A 24,285-nucleotide genomic window follows, 5' to 3' on the forward strand; every position below is an offset into this window, starting at 1 on the left:
TAAACTCTAAAATCGACGGGTCTGACGGTGTGATTCGATCAGCGATAATTCGAACGAACGATGGTGTGTACAAGAGACCAGTAGTGAAGCTCGCCCCAGTACTACCTGGAAAATATGTTTTCGCGATGGAAAACAGGGCCGGCGATATTGCGGCTAAGCTTAACAACTCAGAAATCAAATTGAATAGCGCTTCAAGGTCATTTCAAGCCTTAAAGCTAGAATAGTGTGACAAGCGAATTTTAATGCTACATTCTATCGAAGCCAAACGAATTTGGTCATTTTGTTCAACATTTATATTTAGCAACCATTATTAGTACGCAATCGTCATTCATGAAGTCAAACTATAACTCAAACTCGAACTACCTCAACCACCAGCAAAACAATACTACGACTTAACAGTATTGCATCAGATTCTTTGCGATTGGATTGCGAATCAACCTGTTATTGAAACAGAATATTCGACAAAACTTCGACATGGTTAACAAATTTCCCATGACATCAAATTTACACTGAAAAAGTGACGTTATGGAAAAGTGTTCACATTCTGTCGACATTATTATCTACAACCAATCAACATTTGAATTTGACATGTAAATCCACGTGACTAGCAGCATAAAAGGAGCTTGAAAAACTACCAAAAATCAGAAGAAACTTGTGAATTTTGTCTTATTAAACTGACATACAGTGCGTATTGAAGCACACTTTCTGGAGCGGTAAACTACTTGTTATCGTGTCTTGTTCCTGTAGATCATATTACTGATTGTACAGTTTTAACTTTGCTTTGACTTGTGAAAAGAGATTAACTTTGATATTCTCAAAACTTTCTTTCTGAGGAACAAAAGTTCCTAAGTAAGAGAAACTTTGTGCAAAGCATAAAGTCAGTTTCTCTTACTGGCTTTAACGAAGCCTAGCATAGTTCACAGATTGCGTTATTGAGCAATTGAGTGCGCTGAAAAGCACAAAGTGCGAATTTGGTTACATTTGTTAACTTTGATTAAAGTGCGAATTTGGTTACATTTGTTAACTTTGATTATCGGGAAAAGGTCGCCCAGAACATTAAAACATTGCGAGATAGAAATTGTTTACCCTAAACAGTCGCTAGGACAGTTACCTAGAGCTGTACATAAGGGGTTTTGCATTTTTGAATCATAATTCGAGTTATTAACCAAAACTCAAGCAAAATTTGATTGTTTAAAACAAGTTTGTTATTCAGCAAAGCTGAGCGATTAATTATCAGGAGTAATTGAGCAACAAGTAATGCAACGGTATTCTACAGTATAGCGGATAATACAGTTCACAAAAGGTAACTGCAAAAACACAATATCCGGACAGATTTGAAACCGCTGAAACGAACTGGGCGGTGTAAAGTTTTCCTTGACTTTGATAGGAGAGCAGCCGTTACTTTTGGTCCGCCGACCCGCACAGTGGAAGGCAAACTGCTGTCCAACCTGATGAAGAGATTGCCGAAGGCAACCCCAAAAGAGAATCAAACAAATCAACAGCAACAGGCCAGTGAGGCGAACAGAAGAGTGCAATTCACAAAACACGTTGAAGAATTGACCTCGTTTAAACGGAACAAGCAAAGCAAACAGCAACCAGGCAATTCGAGCACAACCAGCAGAGAGGAGCTTCAATCAACAGCTCACAGGTACGACAAGAGACTCCGAGACCTATTGGAAGAAGTTAACACTAAAACAGGGATTGGTTACAAAATAATTGAAGATTCAGATCGACCCAACAAACTAAAAGTCATCTACCAACAGACTGTTCACCTACTAGAAGAAGAAATACCCAATCAACTGCAGCGTCGAAACAAGTTCGCACCCTACCCAACAAGTTTCGTTGAAGAGCATCTGAAAGAAGCAAGGAAGTGCAAAGCAAGTTTGGACTATCATTGGCTTGCATATATAAGCAAAGGCACGCAACCAGCAATGAATGCAGAGCAAAGCAACACAGCTCAAGCAGTGAACGACAGCGAGAGCAACAACAACTACCCAATGGACAACCCAGTTGCTCAAACTGTGCAAAATGGAGCAACAGCAAGTGGCCAAGAGACGGAGAATGTTTCGGAAACATTTTCAGCAAAGCAATGGCGCGAGGAAAGGATGAAGAAATTCGATATCGAATTCGAAACCAAGATGCGACTGGAACAGGCACGGTTCGAGCGGAGGAAGCTAGAGCTAGAAATGCAAATGAAGGAACTGGAAACCAAGCATCAACTGCTGGAGGAAGAGCGTGAGCTAGAGCGCAAAGTGAAGAGAACAGCATTAGAGAACGATGATGTTCGTTCCCAATCAACTGGTGCTCGCGACAGATCACCCTTCAACTGGACCCCAAAGAAGAGAGATGTCTCAGACTGGGCCAGCAGGATCGACAACCTTCTAACGCCAGAACGATCAACAGGTCGCTTCGAAGCCACTCCTGAAGTGAACAGGCATAGTCACTTCTCACAATATCGCAGTTCACGAGACCGATCCTCAAGTGTTGAAGACCGGGACGTTTCCCCCAGAGCTGGTCTACTCCGACACAACAGTGGATATGCAGGTAGCAATAACCTACCAAAGCTGAAGTTGAACAACTTCGACGGAAACCCTCTCGAATGGCCGGAGTGGTCTAGTATGTTCATTGCTACAGTGGATCAACGACCAGTACCAGACTCAGAGAAGATGAGCCATCTGAAGACTCTACTGACAGGCAAGGCAAGGTCAGCAATCTCAGGAATGGGCTATTTTGGACAGTTCTATGGTGCTGCATGGAGTATTCTGGAGAGGAAATTTGGAAGGCCTCATGTGATTATTGATGCACAACTGGAGAGTCTTCGCAAAGCAAGTCAGGTGAAACCACACGACTCAACAGGTCTGATCAGTTTCTCAGTTATTGTTTCGAACTTTGTGAATTTGCTCAAAGAGTACAAGCAGATTGGTGATCTGCATTCAAGCTCGACATTGTATATGGCAGTAGATAAACTACCCCAAGTTCTCAAAGAGAAGTGGTGGTTCTATGTTGATGATAAAGATGAAGATTGGCCTGATCTGATTATGTTTGACAAATGGCTATCGAGGATAGCTTTCGTGCACGAAAGGTTTTCAGCTTTCAAGGGAGAGCGAAGAGAACAAGACCGAAGAAGCACAAATAGAGACAAACGGTTCTCGAAAACGTCGAACTTCAGTGCAAGTTCCAACGTGAAAGAAACGAAGCAAACGCAAAGTGATCACTGTCCACTAGCTGATGGCACTCATAAAATATGGAACTGTCCACTACTCAGGAACATGAGTGTGAATGATCGGTACGCAGCAGTGAGGAAGCAACGCTTATGTTACGGATGTCTAGGCAAAGGACATGCAATCAAAGATTGTAAAGTCAATGCGTGCGGCATCAATGGATGCATCAAGAAGCACAACCGATTGCTACACTCAGAAAACCAAATGGACGAGGGCAGTCATGCAGTCAACGTAAGCGCAGCAACAATCAACCAGAGTAACGAAGTTACTAGCTTTCTTCAGGTAGTTCCCGTCTCAATACAGAGCGGTGGCAACAGGCTGAACACATATGCTTTCCTCGATAGTGGATCAACGGTTTCATTCATCGATCAAAGTGTGCAAGAGAAGTTACGGGCCCAAGGCACCGGTGTGACGCTCAACATAGCTGGCATACACGGAACGAAGGATCTGAAGACAGAAAGGGTTCCTCTCAAAATAAAGGGACTACATTCAAAGGTGCATTCAATCGAAGCGTTTGCACACCCGTCAATCTCCTTGGGAAACACAAACTACAACTACAACAAGCTGAAGCAAAGCTTCAACCACTTGAGTGTTTTACCCAACAAAAGCTTCAACTTGATGGAAGTTGGCATCATCCTTGGTCAAGATGCTTATGAGCTACAACGCCCATTGGACTATAAGATAGGAACACGAAGTGAACCTTTCGCCGTTCTAACAGAGCTAGGATGGGTAGTCAGTGGACCCATGACGGGCAAAAGAAGACAAATTGTTTGTCATTTCGCCTTCACTGAAGATGTGAAAGTGGCAGAGAATATCCAAACCTGGTGGGACATAGAAACCTATGCTTCCAAAATCAACGTCGTCAGTCAGTCAAAAAGGGAACTGCAGGCACAAAAGATGCTAGAGAGTACGACAAAGTTCACAGGCGAGCGGTACGAAGTGGGAATGCTGTGGAGTGAACCAGAGCCAAACCTACCCAACAACTACAGCTCAGCCTTGGGTCAGCTTTACTCACTGGAGCGAAGATTCCAAAGAGACCCAAACCTGAAGCATTTGTATCAACAGTCGATAGATACAGACGTAGAAAAGGGATTCGTAAAGATATTGGACGAGTCCGAAGTGAAAGGCACCTTCGGGAAAGAATGGTATTTGCCCCACCATCCAGTGCTAAACCCGAACAAGCCTGGCAAAGTAAGACGTGTTTGCAATGCCGCATCAAAGTACAAAGACATATGCCTAAATGATAAGCTACTAGCAGGACCTGATCTGCTACATGGGTTGATTGGAACAATATTCAGATTCCGTGAAGGACCAATAGCCCTAACAGCCGACATCGAATCGATGTTTCTACAAGTGCAAGTTCCCGAACAGGATAGAAGTTGCTTGAGGTTTTTATGGCGTCCAAGAACTAACGAACCTGTTCAGATATACGAATATCAGCGTCACGTATTTGGAGCTAAGAGTTCTCCAACTTGCGCGAACTATGCTCTCAAGCGAGTGAGACTGGACAACGAAAAAGAGTATCCAATAGCAACCAAGGCAATACAAAACAACTTCTAAATGGATGATTTCATCAAATCAGTAGAAACCCCGGAAGAAGCAATTGAAGTTTTCAACCAACTACAACCTCTTCTCTCACAACATGGATTTGAACTGAAGAAGTGGATAAGCAACAATGATGCAGTTACCGAAGCAATCCCAGAAGACTTGAAGTCAATCAGCAACACAAAGCAAGTCGAAGTGGAACCCAGTACGGAGGGATCTTCAGTGCTAGGACTACAATGGACCGTTACTGATGACAGTCTTCAAGTATGCAGAGGTACAAACAAGGAAGTTGAAGCACCTATAACCCAGAGGAAGATTCTGTCACTGGTATCTTTAGTATTCGACCCGATCGGATTGTTTGCTCCGTTCAGTGTTCATATGAGACGACTTCTGAAAGGCATCTGGACTAAGAATGGACAACATTGGGACAACGAAGTGGAGCCTAGTGAAGAAGAAGAATTCCTGAGATGGAAGGAACAACTTCCAATAGTGGCTGAAACCAGCATCGATAGAAGATACTTCAACAGAGAGAGGGATAAAACCGAACTTCATGTGTTTGCTGACGCATCTGAAGACACGATGTGTGCAGTGGCCTATCTACGTTCACAACCGAAAGAATACTCAGCTGACCTAGCATTTGTCATTGGAAAATGCAGAGTGGCACCGATGAGGCATCTTTCAATACCACGATTGGAGTTGCAAGCAGCAGTCATGGCAGTGAGGTTGAAAGAACAGATAGTCAAGGAACATGAAAAGAGGATAAATAGTTGCAGTTTTTGGTCAGACTCAACTACGGTATTGCAGTGGATACACAGTTCCCATCGCAAACAACAAGTGTTTGTGGCCAATCGAGTAGCTGAGATACTAGACACAACTGATGTTTCACAGTGGAAACATGTCAGCGGTATCAACAACTCAGCGGACATTGGCACCAGAGCAATCAACATTGAGGAACTCAAGAGGAGTGAGTGGCTCACTGGGCCGGCCTGGTTAAAACGACCAGAAAGCGAGTGGCCAGAGCAAGTGAACCTAATCTTTGCATCAGATGAAGAGAATATACCCTCATCAGTATTCATGATACAGGCTGAAGAGAAGAAAGCTGTTATCCAGTGGGAACGATTCAGTAACTTCAACAGACTAATAAATACAGTGGTATACGTACAGCGAGCATTGAATAAACATAAACCAGCAACACTCGTAGTCAGCATTGAAGAAAGAGAGAAAGCAAAAGCAACAATTTTCAAGTTACTACAGCGAGAACAGTTTGGTGAAGAGATGAAATCTCTCAAAGCTGAAAAGGAAATTCCAAAAGTCAGCAAAATTCTACAATTCTCCCCCTTCCTGGATGAAGAAGGACTTATTCGAGCCAAAGGCAGAATAGGCAAAAGTCAGTTGGACTTCAATGCAAAGCATCCAATTCTGCTACATTGGAAACATCATGCGGTTGAATTATTCTTGCGAAACGAGCACAAGGACAATCAACACGAGGGCACTGAGCATGTAGGAAACATTGTTCAGCAGAAGATTTGGATCCTAGGCATACGGAACGCCTTAAGATCAATCAAGAACAAGTGCGTTACCTGCAGAAAAGGCAGAGCACAAACGATAGCACCAGTCATGGCAGATCTACCCGAAGAGCGGTTAGATGCTTCAACAGCCTTTACAAATGTTGGAGTTGACTACTTTGGCCCTTTCATTGTGAAGATTGGGCGAAGAAATGAAAAGCGATGGTGTTGTCTCTTTACTTGTCTAACTATGAGAGCGGTGCATATAGAAGTGGTACCCAAGTTGGACACAGATAGTTGTCTCAATGCAATAATGAGATTTATTGCTCGAAGAGGCAAGCCGGAGACGATCATCAGTGACAACGGGACAAACTTTGTTGGAGCTGAAAGAGAGTTTGCAGAATACGTTGCGGCATGGAACAAAGAAGGGATCGAAGAACATCTAATTCAACGAGGGATCAGATGGAAGTTCAACCCACCCGCAGCACCTCACTTTGGAGGGGTATGGGAGCGGTTGGTGAGAAGTTGCAAGAAAGCAATGAATGCAGTGTTGGGGAACAGATCAGTCACCGAGGACGTTCTTTCAACAACGATGTGTATTGTTGAACAGACTTTGAACTCAAAACCTTTGACTCCAGTCAGTTCACATGTTAAAGACTTGGAGGCATTGACCCCCAATCACTTCTTGCTTGGCAACAAGAACGTTTGCTTACCCTACCTACCATGCGCGGAAGAATTTGTTGATCATCGAAAGCTCTTTCGACAAACTCAAGCATATGCAAATCTCATATGGGACAGATTTCGTAAAGAATATCTGCCAACTCTGAATAATCGGCAAAAATGGCGATCTACGGCGAATGAAACCCTTAAAGAAGGCGATCTCGTTTGGTTGATCGAAGACAGCGATAAGCGTGGATATTACAACCTAGGTCGAGTTACGGAGACCATCGACGGGTCTGACGGTGTGATTCGATCAGCGATAATTCGAACGAACGATGGTGTGTACAAGAGACCAGTAGTGAAGCTCGCCCCAGTACTACCTGGAAAATATGTTTTCGCGATGGAAAACAGGGCCGGCGATATTGCGGCTAAGCTTAACAACTCAGAAATCAAATTGAATAGCGCTTCAAGGTCATTTCAAGCCTTAAAGCTAGAATAGTGTGACAAGCGAATTTTAATGCTACATTCTATCGAAGCCAAACGAATTTGGTCATTTTGTTTAACATTTATATTTAGCAACCATTATTAGTACGCAATCGTCATTCATGAAGTCAAACTATAACTCAAACTCGAACTACCTCAACCACCAGCAAAACAATACTACGACTTAACAGTATTGCATCAGATTCTTTGCGATTGGATTGCGAATCAACCTGTTATTGAAACAGAATATTCGACAAAACTTTGACATGGTTAACAAATTTCCCATGACATCAAATTTACATTGAAAAAGTGACGTTATGGAAAAGTGTTCACATTCTGTCGACATTATTATCTACAACCAATCAACATTTGAATTTGACATGTAAATCCACGTGACTAGCAGCATAAAAGGAGCTTGAAAAACTACCAAAAATCAGAAGAAACTTGTGAATTTTGTCTTATTAAAATGACATACAGTGCGTATTCAAGCACACTTTCTGGAGCGGTAAATTACTTGTTATCGTGTCTTGTTTCTGTAGATCATATTACTGATTGTACAGTTTTAACTTTGCTTTGACTTGTGAAAAGAGAATTAACTTTGATATTCTCAAAATTTTCTTTCTGAGGAACAAAAGTTCCTAAGTAAGAGAAACTTTGTGCAAAGCATAAAGTCAGTTTCTCTTACTGGCTTTAACGAAGCCTAGCATAGTTCACAGATTGCGTTATTGAGCAATTGAGTGCGCTGAAAAGCACAAAGTGCGAATTTGGTTACATTTGTTAACTTTGATTAAAGTGCGAATTTGGTTACATTTGTTAACTTTGATTATCGGGAAAAGGTCGCCCAGAACATTAAAACATTGCGAGATAGAAATTGTTTACCCTAAACAGTCGCTAGGACAGTTACCTAGAGCTGTACATAAGGGGTTTTGCATTTTTGAATCATAATTCGAGTTATTAACCAAAACTCAAGCAAAATTTGATTGTTTAAAACAAGTTTGTTATTCAGCAAAGCTGAGCGATTAATTATCAGGAGTAATTGAGCAACAAGTAATGCAACGGTATTCTACAGTATAGCGGATAATACAGTTCACAAAAGGTAACTGCAAAAACACAATATCCGGACAGATTTGAAACCGCTGAAACGAACTGGGCGGTGTAAAGTTTTCCTTGACTTTGATAGGAGAGCAGCCGTTACAACAGTTAACGCAACAGGCAGCTGTGCTACCAGATTTTAAGTATAAATGGCAACATTCGCCAGTAGCACTGCTGTATTGAAGCATACAGAAATCACGCAAATCATTATATCAATTTGAAATGTAATCAAGATCAGTTGAGAGCGTCTATTGTGTTGTTATTTATGAATTAGCGTGTTTGAATTTTTCATTTTGGCAGAAACTAAAGTGAGAGGTGATTTTCAGTCAGTTCGATTGAGAGTAAAATGGGCTGTTGCTTTCTGTTGTGATCAAGGCAGCAGATACAAACCTCTTTCGACATTGTTTGCTTTTCCTCCTGCAAAAGAGTAAGCTAATAGTACATTCATGCATGACCAATTCTCTGATAAAATATTTCAGACCTTATCCGTTTACACCCCTGCGCTAAGCATTAATCGTCCCTATAGAAATGTGACAATTGGATCTTCTTCGTTTCTGCCCCCCCCCCCCCCCCAGATTAGTTGGTGCAGATTATTTGCACCCCGCAGAGGCACCATAGCCATGTTTTACATAATGATTTACTATCCAAAGGCCAGTACTATTTAAGTAGGGGGCGAAAAAAGTTCTGGGGAACACAAACGGAAAAGATCCTCAAAATCTATTTTTTTTACACAGTAACGTGCTACATAACAGAATATAATTTGTAATTGGGGGCGTAAAAAACAAAATGAAAAGATCCAATTTCTTATAGTTTGACTAGTGAAGACCTCTAATCGAATAAAACGTAGGGGGGGGGGCATCCATTAAAATAGCTTAGAATAGGTCATAGAGTCACCTAAGAAAAGACAAAACGTATTATGATAGTACAAACCTGACGGCAGTGTTTTAAACTCAATCTTGGCCACGTTACTCCCGGTCGGAGAGTCCCCTTGTGACGTCACACCCGCACTATTACTGTTACTACTCGTCGTAATCGTTACGTCATCAAAGATAGATTTCAACGCTACTTTGTTCACACTCCCAGGTGTTAGTCCTGTTAGAGTATAGCGCCAGGTCCCCACTGGGATTCGAACCTCCGTGCTCTGATTCAAAGTTAGCCCGTGTGAGAAGTTGCTGTTGCTAGGCCACCAGACCAGCTCAGCACTTGTTGGCTGAATGTTGATAGCTTTGAGGTCATAAGCTGACCTTTTGGCACCTTTTCCCACCACTATCGTACACTGTTGGTCTCGGCTTGATAGACCCCGAGTGGTAAGGGTTCTAATGCTGACTTTGTGAGGCACCTAAAGATTATTCATGGTTACTATTACCCAGACTAATTTTTAATAAAAAATTTACGGAAAACTCGGGAAAAATCTAAATAGTTAAGTTGGGGTGGAGGGGGGTTGTTTATCCGTTAACGCAGAAATTGTACGGGTGAAACTGGACATTAAAACTGCCCGTTAGCTGTCGAATAAAACTGGCTATTACGTTAACTGTCTAATAATTGGTAGTATTCTATCACAGTTGAAGTAATCTTCAGTATCAAAGAACAATTCCTGCAAATCAACGCCTGAAAAAACACAAAAACTTGTAATTTAAGAACATTAAATTAAGAACATCAACCCTCAATAATAATGGTTGCACTCTGTGCCCGAAAACGAAAAGATCCGACTAATGCTGATCGGCATATAGAGTAATCTTAATTACTCGATATGCCGATCAGCATTAGTCGGATCTTTTCCGTTTCGGCTGAATGAGTTGAAACCTTGCTTAAGGTCACAGAGTGCAACCATTAATAATCAGTGTTGGAAGCAGTATTCTGATGTCCTTAAATTACAATTGTTCATATTGTTTGCCGGTTTTAATATAGCAGTCACGCAAAAATTGTTCATTGGTTCTTAAAATTACATCAATTGCCATAGAATATTACAATTATTGGAGAGTTTACGTAATAGCCAGTTTTATTCGACATCTTTTGGGCAGTTTCAATGACCAATTTTGCCCGTAGAACTGCGAAATCAACGTATTAATAAATCACGTACATCTGTAAATAAATTTATCAAAAAATCAGGTGTCAACATGGCCTTGCGTTTAATGGCTACTAGCACTAAAATCTGTCTTGTATTAGTACATGGTTTTTCATAAAAAAAGGACACACTGTAGAACGCTGTGATGTAATACGGACAGTTAATCGCACCAAAATTTTCATGTTTAATAAAAGTTCCTTGATTAGGAATTTGAAAAGAGGCCCCAAAGACTGCTTCAGAAAAATAGCTGATTTTTTGTAGGTAGCCTCGGATTTGTGGTAATGCTGTCTACAATTGTGCAGCCACAATTTTTGTTTTATTACTAGTCACGCAAACAATAGCGAAAAGATGCATCAAACAGAACAAGAGAATCAATAAGTTAGCCTTAACATCCATGAGTCAAAATTATAATATTCTGGTTTAAATAGACAATAATAAGATCCATATAGATAATTTTTAATCTACGAGATATCGTTTGTGAACCGATATCTTGTCAGATAAAAGTTTATGCAAATGAGTCTTAATATTGTCCAATGCAACCAGGAGAACTTAGTTTTATCAATAGAAGTTCAAGTTAACGTAGTGATTCTCAAATTCGGTTTTATGCGATGTTTTTGCAATTTTTGAGGCGGTTTTTGCGTGACTAATAGTAAAACAAAAAGTGTATTTTCACAATTGTATACAGCAATATCACAAATCTGAGGCTACCGACATGATACTACAAGAAATTATTTGCTCGTCTAAAGCAATTTTCAGGGCTTCTTTTTGTCTTCCAAGGGCGACTTCATTTTAACACATAAAAAATTTTCCGTGCAAGTAGCCTGAAATTACTTCACAAGGTTCCGCAGTGTGTCCTTTTTGGCAGGAAAAATCATTTAGTATTACAAGACAGAATATAATTGTTTGAAACTAAACGCAGGGCCATGTTCAGATCTGATTATAATTAAACATAACCGACTAACGTCGGACGAATTGCTCTCAAATGACCGGCGAGAGGTTGGCTTCATCAGCAGCTAGCCACGGTTTAGTGACCTCAGGGCACTACATCTTTATCCCATTTCTGAAGACGAAAGTCAAATGGGTCAGACGAAAAATCGGCCCAGCGAAAAATTGCATAAAAGACAAACAGGGTAAATAAATTTGCTACAAATTGCTTTCGAGCGCTATTAACAATGGTTACCTAAAAAGTGCCTGTTAGATCAGTTATGATAAAAAACCTTTCAGCTATAACTTATTGATAAGGAGGATCAGAGATGATGACATTACGCTAAGATGATGACATTATGCAAGACATTAAAATCTTAAAAACAAATTCATTGTCTCAAGAGACTATCCGGTATCCCTGTTTTAAGCCAAAAATAGTTTCACACGCTCATAAAGATCCATCCATACACTTGGAACATCCAAATTTTCCAAAAAATTGAAAAGTTTAAATTTTATTCAAAAATCACTAAAACTGGAGTCACAAAAAATGTTGATCACAATCCCATTAACTCTAGAAACTATGCAGCAGCGTATTATCAAACCTTGGAGGAGGTTCGAGGGCTTATATTGCCGGAAAAACCAAAAACATGAAAAATTGCAAATATTTTAACAAATTGCTTAAATTCGTGATATCAAAATCTTGAAGAACATTCCATTATATCTGTAAACTATGCAGTAAAATATTATCAAACCCTAGAGGAAGTTCCGTGGCCCTTGAGGCTAGAGACACTTAAGAAATGACAAAAATGTTTAAGAAATTTAAAAAAATGGCAAGTTTTATAAAAAAAAATTGCCATAATTTGTGAAATTAAAAAGATGAAAATTAATCCATGACCAACAAAATTTTTCCAGTAACTTATTATCCAACCCTAACGGAGGCTTTTTGACCTCTGAGGTCCAAAAAATCTAAATATTGACTATAATTGTCAAAAAATTGGGAAAAAATGGCTAAAAATATCAAAAACGTGCTAAAATTCGTGATGTTAAAATCTTAAAATCTTAAAATCTTAAATGCTAAAAGTCGTGATGTTAAAGACATTCCATTTAATCTGAAACTTATTAAGTAACCTATTTTCAAACCCTAGAGGAGGTACCATGGCTCTTAAGGCTGAAAAAAACTAAAAAACTACAAAAAATTCAAAAGAACTTGAAAAAAAGCAAGTTTTATCAAAATGCTTAGGATGTTTTCTGGCCCCTGCGTCTTGAAAGACCTGAACAAGGAAAAATATGTCAAAAAACTTGAAAAAATTGCTCGTTTTGGTAAAAATTTGCGAAAATTCGTAATGTTAAAATGTTGAAACCAATCCATTACCACTAGAAACAATGCAGTAACCTATTATCAAACCCTAGAGGAGGTTTGTTGACACCTAGGGCTTATGAAATTCAAAAATTGTCAAAAATTTTCAAAAAGCTTGAAAAAATTGCAAAAGAGTATAAATTTGCGTTTTTAGCAAGCGGTTGTTCGCTAGTAGCTAGCCACGGATGGGGGGGGGGAGGGGTTGCACCGGGGGCAAATTGGGGGCGGCCCAACACTGGGGTGGGGGTCAACGGCTTGGTGTCTTCAACCTCTAAGAACCGCCCTTCACACCATAAGTATAAGTATAAGTCTCCAAAACAGTGTGAGCTGAAACAGAGCTGAAATTCTCTAAGAGCACGTAATGCCCGCTGGGCGCTACCTGTTTATCCCGTTTTTGAGGACGAAAAGTCAAAAGTGCCAGACGAAAAACCGGTCAAGCGAAAAATCGCATAAAAAAAGACCGACAGGCCTAATATAATTGCTACAAACTTCGTTTGAGAGCAATTAATAACTTAATTTTGAGGAGTACGTTTTTTACGTATTGGCCTATACAGCATTTCTACTAGAAAAACTGGTCATTAACACTGAAAATTGCCTTAGTAATCCAATAGTACCGCTGTATCTGATGTTAAATGTCCAGTAATACTAATGTTAAATGTGCTACATGAAGTTATTACAGAATAGCTGAGGTAATCTCCAGTACCAATGAACAAATTAGTCCGCAGGATCGCTCTATTAACTTAATCAAAAAAAAATTAAGCAAATTAGATTACTGTTTTCGACATTCGCTATTACTGGTTTCACTTTTTGACCTAATTATTGTTAAATGTGCTACATGAAGTTATTTTTGGACAAATGAGGTAATCTCCTCTATCACCTCCTTCAATTATAATTACTCGATATGCCGATCAGCATTAGTCGGATCTTTTCCGTTTCGGCTGAATGGGTTGAAACCTCGCTTAAAGTCACAGAGTGCAACCAATAATAATCAGTGTTGGAAGCAGTATTCTGATGTCCTTAAATTACAATTGTACATATTTTTAGCCGGTTTTAATATAGCAGTCACGCAAAAATTGTTCATTGGTTCTTAAAATTACATCAATTGTCATAGAATATTACAATTATTGGAGAGTTTACGTAATAGCCAGTTTTATTCGACATCTTTTGGGCAGTTTCAATGACCAATTTTGCCCGTAGAACTGCGAAATCAACGTATTAATAAATCACGTACATCTGTAAATAAATTTATCAAAAAATCAGTTGTCAACATGTTCTTGCGTTTGGGTGCTAGCACTAAAATCTGTCTTGTATTAGTACATGGTTTTTCATAAAAAAGGACACACTGTGGAACGCTGTGATGTAATACGGACAGTTAGTCGCACCAAAATTTTCATGTTTAATAAAAGTTCCTTGATTAGGAATTTGAAAAGAGGCCCCAAAGACTGCTTCAGAAAAATAGCTGATTTTTTGTAGGTAGCCTCGGATTTGTGGTAATGCTGTCTACAATTGTGCAGCCACAATTTTTGTTTTATTACTAGTCACGCAAACAATAGCGAAAAGATGCATCAAACAGAACAAGAGAATCAATAAGTTAGCCTTAACATCCATGAGTCAAAATTATAAAATTCTGGTTTAAATAGACAATAATAAGATCCATATAGATAATTTTTAATCTACGAGATATCGTTTGTGAACCGATATCTTGTCAGATAAAAGTTTATGCAAATGAGTCTTAATATTGTCCAATGCAACCAGGAGAACTTAGTTTTATCAATAGAAGTTCAAGTTAACGTAGTGATTCTCAAATTCGGTTTTATGCGATGTTTTTGCAATTTTTGAGGCGGTTTTTGCGTGACTAATAGTAAAACAAAAAGTGTATTTTCACAATTGTATACAGCAATATCACAAATCTGAGGCTACCGACATGATACTACAAGAAATTATTTGCTCGTCTAAAGCAATTTTCAGGGCTTCTTTTTGTCTTCCAAGGGCGACTTCATTTTAACACATAAAAAATTTTCCGTGCTATTAGCTTGAAATTACTTCACAAGGTTCCACAATGTGTCCTTTTTAGCAGAAAAAATCATTTAGTATTACAAGACAGAATATAATTGTTTGAAACTGAACGCAGGGCCATGTTCAGATCTGATTATATTTAAACATAACCGACTAACATCGGGCGAATTGCTCTCAAATGAACGGCGAGAGCTTGGCTTCATCAACAGCTAGCCACGGTTTAGTGACCTCAGGGCACTACATCTTTATCCCATTTCTGAAGACGAAAGTCAAATGGGTCAGACGAAAAATCGGCCAAGCGAAAAATTGCATAAAAGACAAATAGGGTATATAAATTTGCTACAAATTGCTTGTGAGAGCAATTAACAATGGTTACCTAAAAAGTGCCTGTTAGATCAGTTATGATAAAAAAACATTTCAGCTATAACTTATGGATAATGAGGATCAGAGATGATGACATTACGCAAAGATGATGACATTACGCAAGACATTAAAATCTTAAGAACCAATTCATTGTCTCAAGAGACTATCCGGTATCCCTGTTTCAAGCCAGAAATAGTATCACACGCTCACAAAGATCCATCCATACACTTGGAACATACAAATTTTCGAAAAAATTGAAAAGTTTAAATTTTATCGAAAAATCACTAAAACTGGAGTCACAAAAAATGTTGATCACAATCCTATTAACTCTAGAAACTATGCAGCAGCGTATTATCAAACCTTGGAGGAGGTTCGAGGGCTTATATTGCCGGAAAAAGACCAAAAACATGAAAAATTGCAAATATTTTAACAAATTGCTTAAATTCGTGATATTAAAATCTTGAAGAACATTCCATTATATCTCTAAACTATGCAGTAAAATATTATCAAACCCTAGAGGAAGTTCCGTGGCCCTTGAGGCTAGAGACACTTAAGAAATGACAAAAATTTTTAAGAAATTTAAAAAAATGGCAAGTTTTCTAAAAAAAATTGCCATAACTTGTGATATTAAAAAGATGAAAAAAAATCCATGACCAACAAAATTTTTCCAGTAACTTATTATCCAAACCTAACGGAGGCTTTTTGACCTCTGAGGTCCAAAAAATCTAAATATTGACTATAAATGTCAAAAAATTGGGAAAAAATGGCTAAAAATATCAAAAACTTGCTAAAATTCGTAATGTTAAAATCTTGCAAGACATTCCATTTAATCTAAAACTTATTAAGTAACCTATTTTCAAACCCTAGAGGAGGTACCATGGCTCTTAAGGCTGAAAAAATCTAAAAACTACAAAAAATTCAAAAGAACTTGAAAAAAAGCAAGTTTTATCAAAATGCTTAGGATGTTTTCTGGCCCCTGGGTCTTGAAAGACCTGAACAAGGAAAAATATGTCAAAAAACTTGAAAAAATTGCTCGTTTTGGTAAAAATTTGCGAAAATTCGTAATGTTAAAATGTTGAAACCATTCCATTACCACTAGAAACAATGCAGTAACCTATTATCAAACCCTAGAGGAGGTTTGTTGACACCTAGGGCTTATGAAATTCAAAAATTGTCAAAAATTTTCAAAAAGCTTGAAAAAATTGCAAAAGAGTATAAATTTGCGTTTTTAGCAAGCGGTTGTTCGCTAGTAGCTAGCCACGGAGGGGGGGGGGGAGGGGTTGCACCGGGGGCAAATTGGGGGCGGCCCAACACTGGGGTGGGGGTCAACAGCTGTGGTGTCTTCAACCTCTAAGAACCGCCCTTCACACCATAAGTATAAGTATAAGTCTCCAAAACAGTGTGAGCTGAAACAGAGCTGAAAATCTCTAAGAGCACTTAATGCCCGCTGGGCGCTACCTGTTTATCCCGTTTTTGAGGACGAAAAGTCAAAAGTGCCAGACGAAAAACCGGTCAAGCGAAAAATCGCATAAAAAAAGACCGACAGGCCTAATATAATTGCTACAAACTTCGTTTGAGAGCAATTAATAACTTAATTTTGAGGAGTACGTTTTTTACGTATTGGCCTAAACAGCATTTCTACTAGAAAAACTGGTCATTAACACTGAAAATTGCCTTAGTAATCCAATAGTACCGCTGTATCTGATGTTAAATGTCCAGTAATACTAATGTTAAATGTGCTACATGAAGTTATTATTGGATAGCTGAGGTAATCTCCAGTACCAATGAACAAATTAGTCCGCAGGATCGCTACATTAACTTAATCAAAAACATAGCTGGCAGATTGCCAGAAAATAGCCGCAATAGATTCGTAGATCGGCAGTCTAAAAAAAAACAGTAAAAAAGACAGACCAAAAAAATTCGTCTTTTCAATGAAGGGTGATCTGTTATATTTTGATTAAAAATCTGTATAGTTTATTGCTGCCTCTATTAGCTGATCTCAAATAACCTTCATTTAGAGTGACACACACCCATTTGACTTTATCTCTTTGAATTAAAGTAAATAAAAATCAATTTCAAAGTGAGGAAGTCATTTTTGAGAGTGAGGTAAGTCAAGCGTGACCAAAAATTTAATCACGCGCATGAACAAAAAAAACTCGCTCCACTAAGAGCGAAAAATGACGTCACACATGCAATTGAGTTGAAATTGCATGAACGAATGAACAAAAAGTGGTTGTGACGTCATATGGTCGTAACAAAAATCATGACGACGAAATAAAAAAAAACATAGCAGGACAAGTCCTGACGTACAATTCAAAGAACTTTCATTGACTTAACAAACAACTAGACCTAGAACGGACAATGAGTGAATTGGGAAAACCATTTCTAAAAAAATCAGATAAAAAAAAAACAAAAAAAAACAGAAAATCATTGTCAAAATGCTGCTAGGGAGAACAAAAAACCACTAGTGAGATATGTAATTTTGCTTCTAATAAAAAAATAGGTCCAGAATGAGCTGTGAATGGATTGGGAAAACTTTTTAGAAAAAAATCCGATCCAAAAAATCGAAAAAATAGTAAAAATCAGTGTGAAATTGCCGCATGTGAACAAAAAACCACTACCGAGAAACCGAATTTTTGTTCAAACACCGTTTTCTCACTCTACTTTAAAATTCACGCCGCAAAACCACTCGCTTTTTCGCTCTATTTCCTGTTTCGGCGTGACCAAAATCACCACTCCAATTTGACTTCAAAAATCATGAAAATGTAAGAACAGATCTTAAAAACATAGCCGGAAGAATTCCGGAAGCGACTCGAAGCGTCAGAACTTCACTAACAAAACCGTAATTGCAACGGAAGCCACTACCTTTTGTAGTAAACCATTAACTCACTACCTCCCCAGGTCTGCTCTAAAAATTCGTGAAACTTAAACCACTGTCAACAAGAGATACAAAATGCGGCAAAATTTTATATTGAAAACGTTTGGTAACGTTAAAAAATCCAAAATAATTAAGGTGGTCGAAAACCTGATAGTCTGAAAAAGCTGACAAGGTTATCAATTGCCCTCAAATGATTCAATATTCTAATCTGAAAAAGATCGTGAAAGCAAACGGCAGATAATAATCTTAGACACTAATTTTAATAATTTCAAAAAAGAAAGCTCAAATATAAGAATCAGAAAACACCTATAATTACACTTCTAATCACTGCGATTAAGACAAAAAACAACATACACCTGTTCCTTCTTGTAAGTAAGCTAGACAACATGATTTCATACTAAATCAAAAATAAAATTGATCATAGAAAAGACATAAGCAGCAGAATATTCAAAGGCAAAAAATCGTTTTAATTAATACCAAGGCCGGAAGAAAGCTGTAGTAATTAGTCAGAAGTGGACATTTTGGAAAAAACGTGCTATCAAACTCGCAGTACTGCCTTATGTTGAATGAAATCAATTGCAAACCAAAGAAATGAGGAAAATCTAAGAAAAAGCTGAAATCATTGATTTTTTACAACTGAAAAAATCAATATACCGAAAATAAATGTAGGTGCCAGGACAAAGCTAGAATGATACTAACTAGAATAATAATATGGGCACAATGTAATGAACACCGTAACAAAATGTCATTCTTGATTTTTGAAAGTTGAAAGTCAATTTAAAAAACTCAAGAAAAACGAATACATTTCATTGTTCAGCATTCAAGACATAGAAAAGATAACTAGTCATCCGATACAAAGATCTATCCTCCTGAAGAGAACAAAAGGCAGGAAAAAGCAGAATTCATGAACACGAAACATTGAAACGTTTTGCAAAAAAATGGTCAAAGAACTTTTAAGTTAAGACTGCATTTATGAAAGTTTTAACTGTTTTTTCAAAACTTAACGCCAAAAAATGAATGAATTTTTATTGAAACGAAATTAAAGTCCCTCATGTTGCACAGAAAAACTATTTCTAGCAATTACAACCAAAATACAAACGAAAAACTCTAGAAAATCGGAAAAAAACTACCAAAATCGGATTACAATATGTACAATTTGATGAAACAAAATTACATCGAGGTAGAAAGAGGCGTTGAGTATAGGAATCATCAAAGATAAGTTGCAATATTAACTGATTTTTGACAAAAAGACGGTTAAAATATCCAAAAATGAAGAAATTAATATTAAAAAAAGCTAAAAATTAACTAAAAAATCAAGAATTATGTGTCAATTTTCAACTTGAAACGCATTTTCAGGCTCTGCAAAACACTGTGGTATCAATTTCCGAGGTTGACATTTTAATATAGTATCGAATAAAATTTATTTCCACAAGAAACCAAATTAAAAGCAAAAAAAATTGGGCCACTTAGACGAAAAAACGGCTAAAAACGGTTATCTATATGTGCAATTCAGTCAAAAACTACTTTTCAAAGTCAAAAAGTCATTCACTAAACGCAGCGCATGATCAAAAAACTTCTCTCGCTTAGCGAAAATCTGTTCACCAAGACAGCTTTTCTCACTTTCGCTTTTAGGTCAAAATGCCGCGTGAACAAATCTACTTCCTGTAAAAAAAAACATAGCAGGACAAGTCCTGACGTACAATTCAAAGAATTTTCATTGACTAAACAGAAAAACTAGACCTAGAATGGACTATGAGTGAATAAAGAAAACCATTTTAGAAAAAAAATCAGATAAAAAATAAGAAAAAATAGAAATCAATGTCAAAATGCCGTATGTGAACCAAAAAAACCCACTAGCGAGAAATGAAAAATTAATTCAAACAAAAAACTAGGTCTAGAATGAGCTGTGAATGGCGTGGGAAAACCATTTAGAAAAAAATTTGATCCAAAAAATCGAAAAAACAGTAAAAATCAGAGTGAAATTGCCGCATGTGAACAAAAAACCACTACCGAGAAACCGAAATTTTGTTCAAACACCGTTTTCTCACTCTACTTTAAAATTAGAGCGAAAAAAAATTCACGCCGCAAAACCACTCGCTTTTTCGCTCCATTTCCTGTTTCGGCGTGACCAAAATCACTACTCCAATTTGACTTCAAAAATCATGAAAATGTGTGAACAGATCTTAAAAAAAAAAAAGACGGCGCCCCAATACAATTCAAATTCTTTGAATTGTAAAAAACCGAGAGAAAACCAATACTCCTCTTCGAGTCGTAAAAAAAAGACAGCGCCCCAATACAATTCAAATTCTTTGAATTGTAAAAAACCAAGAGAAGGCCAATAATAGCCCCAGCTATCGCTGTGCGGCTATTAAAAATAAAATTAAGCAAATTAGATTACTGTTTTCGACATTCGCTATTACTGGTTTCACTTTTTGACCTGCGGCTTCGGTTCAATCCATTAACAACTCCAGCAGTAGTTTGTCGAACAGCAGTAGTTTGCTGTAAATTTAGTTTAGTGCCTGATTAAAGTACATACCTGAGTGTCAATATTATGCAAGAGTGCCCTCAATTTGGCATAGGGCTTCACTCCCATCTGTCTCATTCCGTCCACGAACACCTCATAAGCATCGACCCTCTTGATTGGTTCCGAGGAGGGAGACCAGCTGATCAGGACAGAATTCAACAACATCTTCTCAACTATCATCTTCTGCGGAGGAGACACGTCTTCAGACAGGTGTGCTGTCGAGGACTCCTGCAACGTAAAGAACAATTCTATATATTTTCATTCAAAGCCCTAAACCCCCCCCCCCCACCTCCCTCTACCACATCAATACCAGTCCAATGCTTTTTCTATTTTTACATCGTTTTCATTAATCCCATCAACTTCAAAATAATGTTAGTGCTTTGAGTGCCATTTTCTTGAAAGTCCCCCATCACCTTGAGGGTCCAGCTTAGTTTTGTCCTAGAGAGAACTCAAAAACCTCGAGAGAACCCTAGGTCCCAGAGAGAACCATTTTGTTCCAGAGGGAACCCCTAGAAAGGACTCAAAAACAAGCATCATAACAACGAAGAGTCGGGATTTTTGTAACTTACGTTTCTGGGTGACACATGTCTGCTAGAAGGCCCATTGGTCAACGATTTGTGGCTCTCTTCATTCGTCCCGACAGACGAGACAGATCTCGGCGACGAACCAGCGTAAGAAGGCGAGTACTTCTGCGAGTTATTATCACCGGGCAACTCTGCAATATGATTGGCTAACGACTGTGTATCGTTTGGATTGGTCGGATTGTAATGAGTTGGACTTTTGTTGAAAAGTGAGTTTTGTACACTAGGCAGGTTTTTGGGATTGCTAAGGACATGATTCGTTATATGTGATTGATCGTTCCAAGAAGCTGAGTTATGATTGGCTAGTTTGTGAGACGCCGGATCGCGATTCATCACGCCGCCAAAGGTCAATGACCGATTAGGGAACTCGGAAATGTCGTCTTCCAGTACCTGTACTTCTGAATCGACTGAAAATAAAGAGATATCATATAATGATGAATATGTGCAAAAAGTATAGGTGCTTCACGCTGTAAGTATAGGTGGAGTGAAGTTGATGACGTCACTAAAAATTATGCCATTAATCTAAAACGGCTTTGCGTAGCGGTTGAAGATGTTGAGCCGGAATTTCAAAGTGAATCATGCAGCGGTCACATAAACCTGCTTAAAACACGAACTTTCAAGTTTGAAATCTGGCGCTATATATAGAAAAAATCTGGCGTTAGAATCTGGAACTGCAGAGAACTGGTATTTTTAAACTTGCTATTGCGTTTTTCAATAGTTTGCAGGTGCTTACAAGCTATTCATTATACTTCCTACCCATTTTAGTGGGAGGAGGAACTATATACTCAAATTGGGTTTTTCTTTTTTTGTTCAGTCATTTTTAGCCGATCGCCATGTTAATCGTACAGCGTTTTGATTGGTAACATTAGAAAATCCGTCCAGCGCAGAATATAATAATAAAAGAAGAGTTTTATGAGTTTTGTTTTTTCCACGGAGTTATCGTGGTTTAAATTTTTGTAAAAATTTTGACTGAATTTCGTTGTTTTTGTTCAAATTTCCTTACTTTCACTCACATTTTTGCAAGTTTTGCTGAAACATTATTAAAAATTATTAACATTCGTGTTTTTAGCTTTCCCTCAAAAAACTGACACAATCTTTTTCAACTTCAGAGAGTGCTAGTTTTGTTTGCGCTCCTTTTTAGCGTATCCCTGAATAAATATTTTGCGCGGCTTTTTGCTAATTTAACTCATTAATTAACACAAAAGCACAATTCAATTTTCATATTTTGATTTTTTTGTCAAATTATCCACACAATGATCATCTTTTCCTCATGGTTGAACACCAACAGCAATGCTAGTTTTAGTCTAATCAGTGTTATTTGCGGTTTAAAAACATGCGGGACTGTAATCAAATAGTGAAATTTATTTAAAAAATCTATCCTTCTTGGGCCACTTTAACTTAATTACCAAACAAAACATTTCAAATCAAGTCATAATATTGAAAGGTCTTATTGGCTTCCAAAAAAATTCAGGGAAACCTAACTAGTTTTTTAATCGCAGGTTTATGGTCCTTTTCATTTTCGAAAACACTTGTTTTGAAAGTAAACAACGGATTATTGAGCTTTGCCAATTTTTGGGACAACTTTTAGCTTAAAGTCAGCAAAATCATGTCGCATCGTCTTTCTGATGGATTCCAATTTAAAATTGATTGCGGTTTCATATTTAAAGTAACGGTTATTCGGTTTTGATACAAAAAGTTTTCTTTGAAAAATATCGATTTTTGAGTAACTTCGCATCGTTGACGTTTTTCTTGCTTCTTCTCAAAATTCACTAGTCAAGTATCAAAATTATTGGCGTACAAAAACCAAAAAACACAATTTAACATATCCATCTTTTCAGTGAAACAATTAAGAGTTCAGCTGATTCGACACCGTCCTCTAGCCGAATTTGATGGATGTTTTTGCTCTTAATTTTTTGTTCTTTTTGAAGTGGTGTAAGAAAATTCTGATTTATTGAAGGTATTAACGGCTTCCTATAGATTAAAAAGGAACAATTTAATGATTTCATTCGATAGCTAAATATTTTTCATAAACTTGAAGTCAAATGTTTCAAATTATAGACAATTTATTTAAAGTGGCTTTGTTCTTTTTTGACTACTTGTTACCTAGTCCCATAAATTACAAATCATATAGAACATTAGTTGTGTTGTAAAAAAAACTGAATCAAACATATCTAATGTCTTAGTGTATTGATCGTTGTTTTCCTTTTACGGCTTAAACACCGGTTCGCATAAACATATTTTTTTTTACTTTTGTCTGTATTTTGTTTTTGTTGTTCTTATTTACACAAATGACGCATTCTGTATAACTAAAGCTCTCCATGACTTTCTTTAGAGAAATAAAGGGAACTATTGAATCATTTCAGTTGATAGCTAATGTTCTTATGGATCTAAAAATAATTGTTTTCGATAAATATCATCGTTTTTCTTTTTAATTTTGCGGTTCTTGCTCTTTTTTGTCTACTTGCTAACTAATCGCAATATTCAGAGGTCATAAATCATAATATTGGTGGCCAACAAAAGCACGGTTGGTTAAATTGCATTTTTAACGGAACGTTTAATGGTTTCAACGGCTTCGACACCGTTTTCTCTCAAAACTTGATTGAATCTTTGTTTGATTCAATCTCTCAAAACTTTATTTTCGTCTGTATTATTTGTCGTATGGTTTTTTTGTAGACGCACGACAATTTCTGTATAAAGACAGGTCTCAATATTTTTCATTTCGAGGTAAGAATGAATTTAAATTTTTCTATAGATTTCTTTTGATAGTTGTTATTGATTCCCATTGAGGACTGTCTCCAAGTGTCTTTATCTACTCAAGTAAAATTTAATTAGCTTAGTATAGATTTTTTTGACGCTATTTTGAGTTTTTTTATTAAGTTTTTCATTCGAAAAATAGACAATGAGTTTCAGATGTAAATATTGTTTGCTGTTGTTAACTGGTTTTTTGTTGTATCTAATATTGCAGTCTTGATTTTGGCAGTTCTTAGCCCTCTAAGGTGACATTGGCATTTTTTACTTTACTAAGTGAGTTCAGTTGGAAGCTTTTTTTAAAATTGATACACCAATTATTT

The 24,285-nt window shown here is 37.6% G+C and overlaps 1 protein-coding gene across 2 annotated transcripts in view; it reads right to left on the reverse strand.

The window, feature by feature from the left end:
- LOC142344902 (RIMS-binding protein 2-like) overlaps positions 1-24,285 on the reverse strand; it is a 114,335-nt gene that overhangs the window by 80,785 nt on the left and 9,265 nt on the right. The window contains exons 5-8 of one of the 2 annotated variants that reach the window (XM_075396955.1): positions 21,203-21,621; positions 20,646-20,861; positions 9,437-9,845; positions 8,897-8,923 (exon numbers count right to left, since the gene is read on the reverse strand). In XM_075396955.1, the coding sequence (XP_075253070.1) occupies positions 8,897-8,923; positions 9,437-9,845; positions 20,646-20,861; positions 21,203-21,621 (1,071 nt within the window). The remainder of the gene's footprint in view (positions 1-8,896; positions 8,924-9,436; positions 9,846-20,645; positions 20,862-21,202; positions 21,622-24,285) is intronic. The other variant, XM_075396956.1, reaches the window with a different exon arrangement.

The sequence above is a fragment of the Convolutriloba macropyga genome, chromosome 8 (assembly GCF_964194025.1).
Source record: "Convolutriloba macropyga chromosome 8, txConMacr16.3, whole genome shotgun sequence".
Lineage (NCBI taxonomy): Eukaryota > Metazoa > Xenacoelomorpha > Acoela > Convolutidae > Convolutriloba > Convolutriloba macropyga.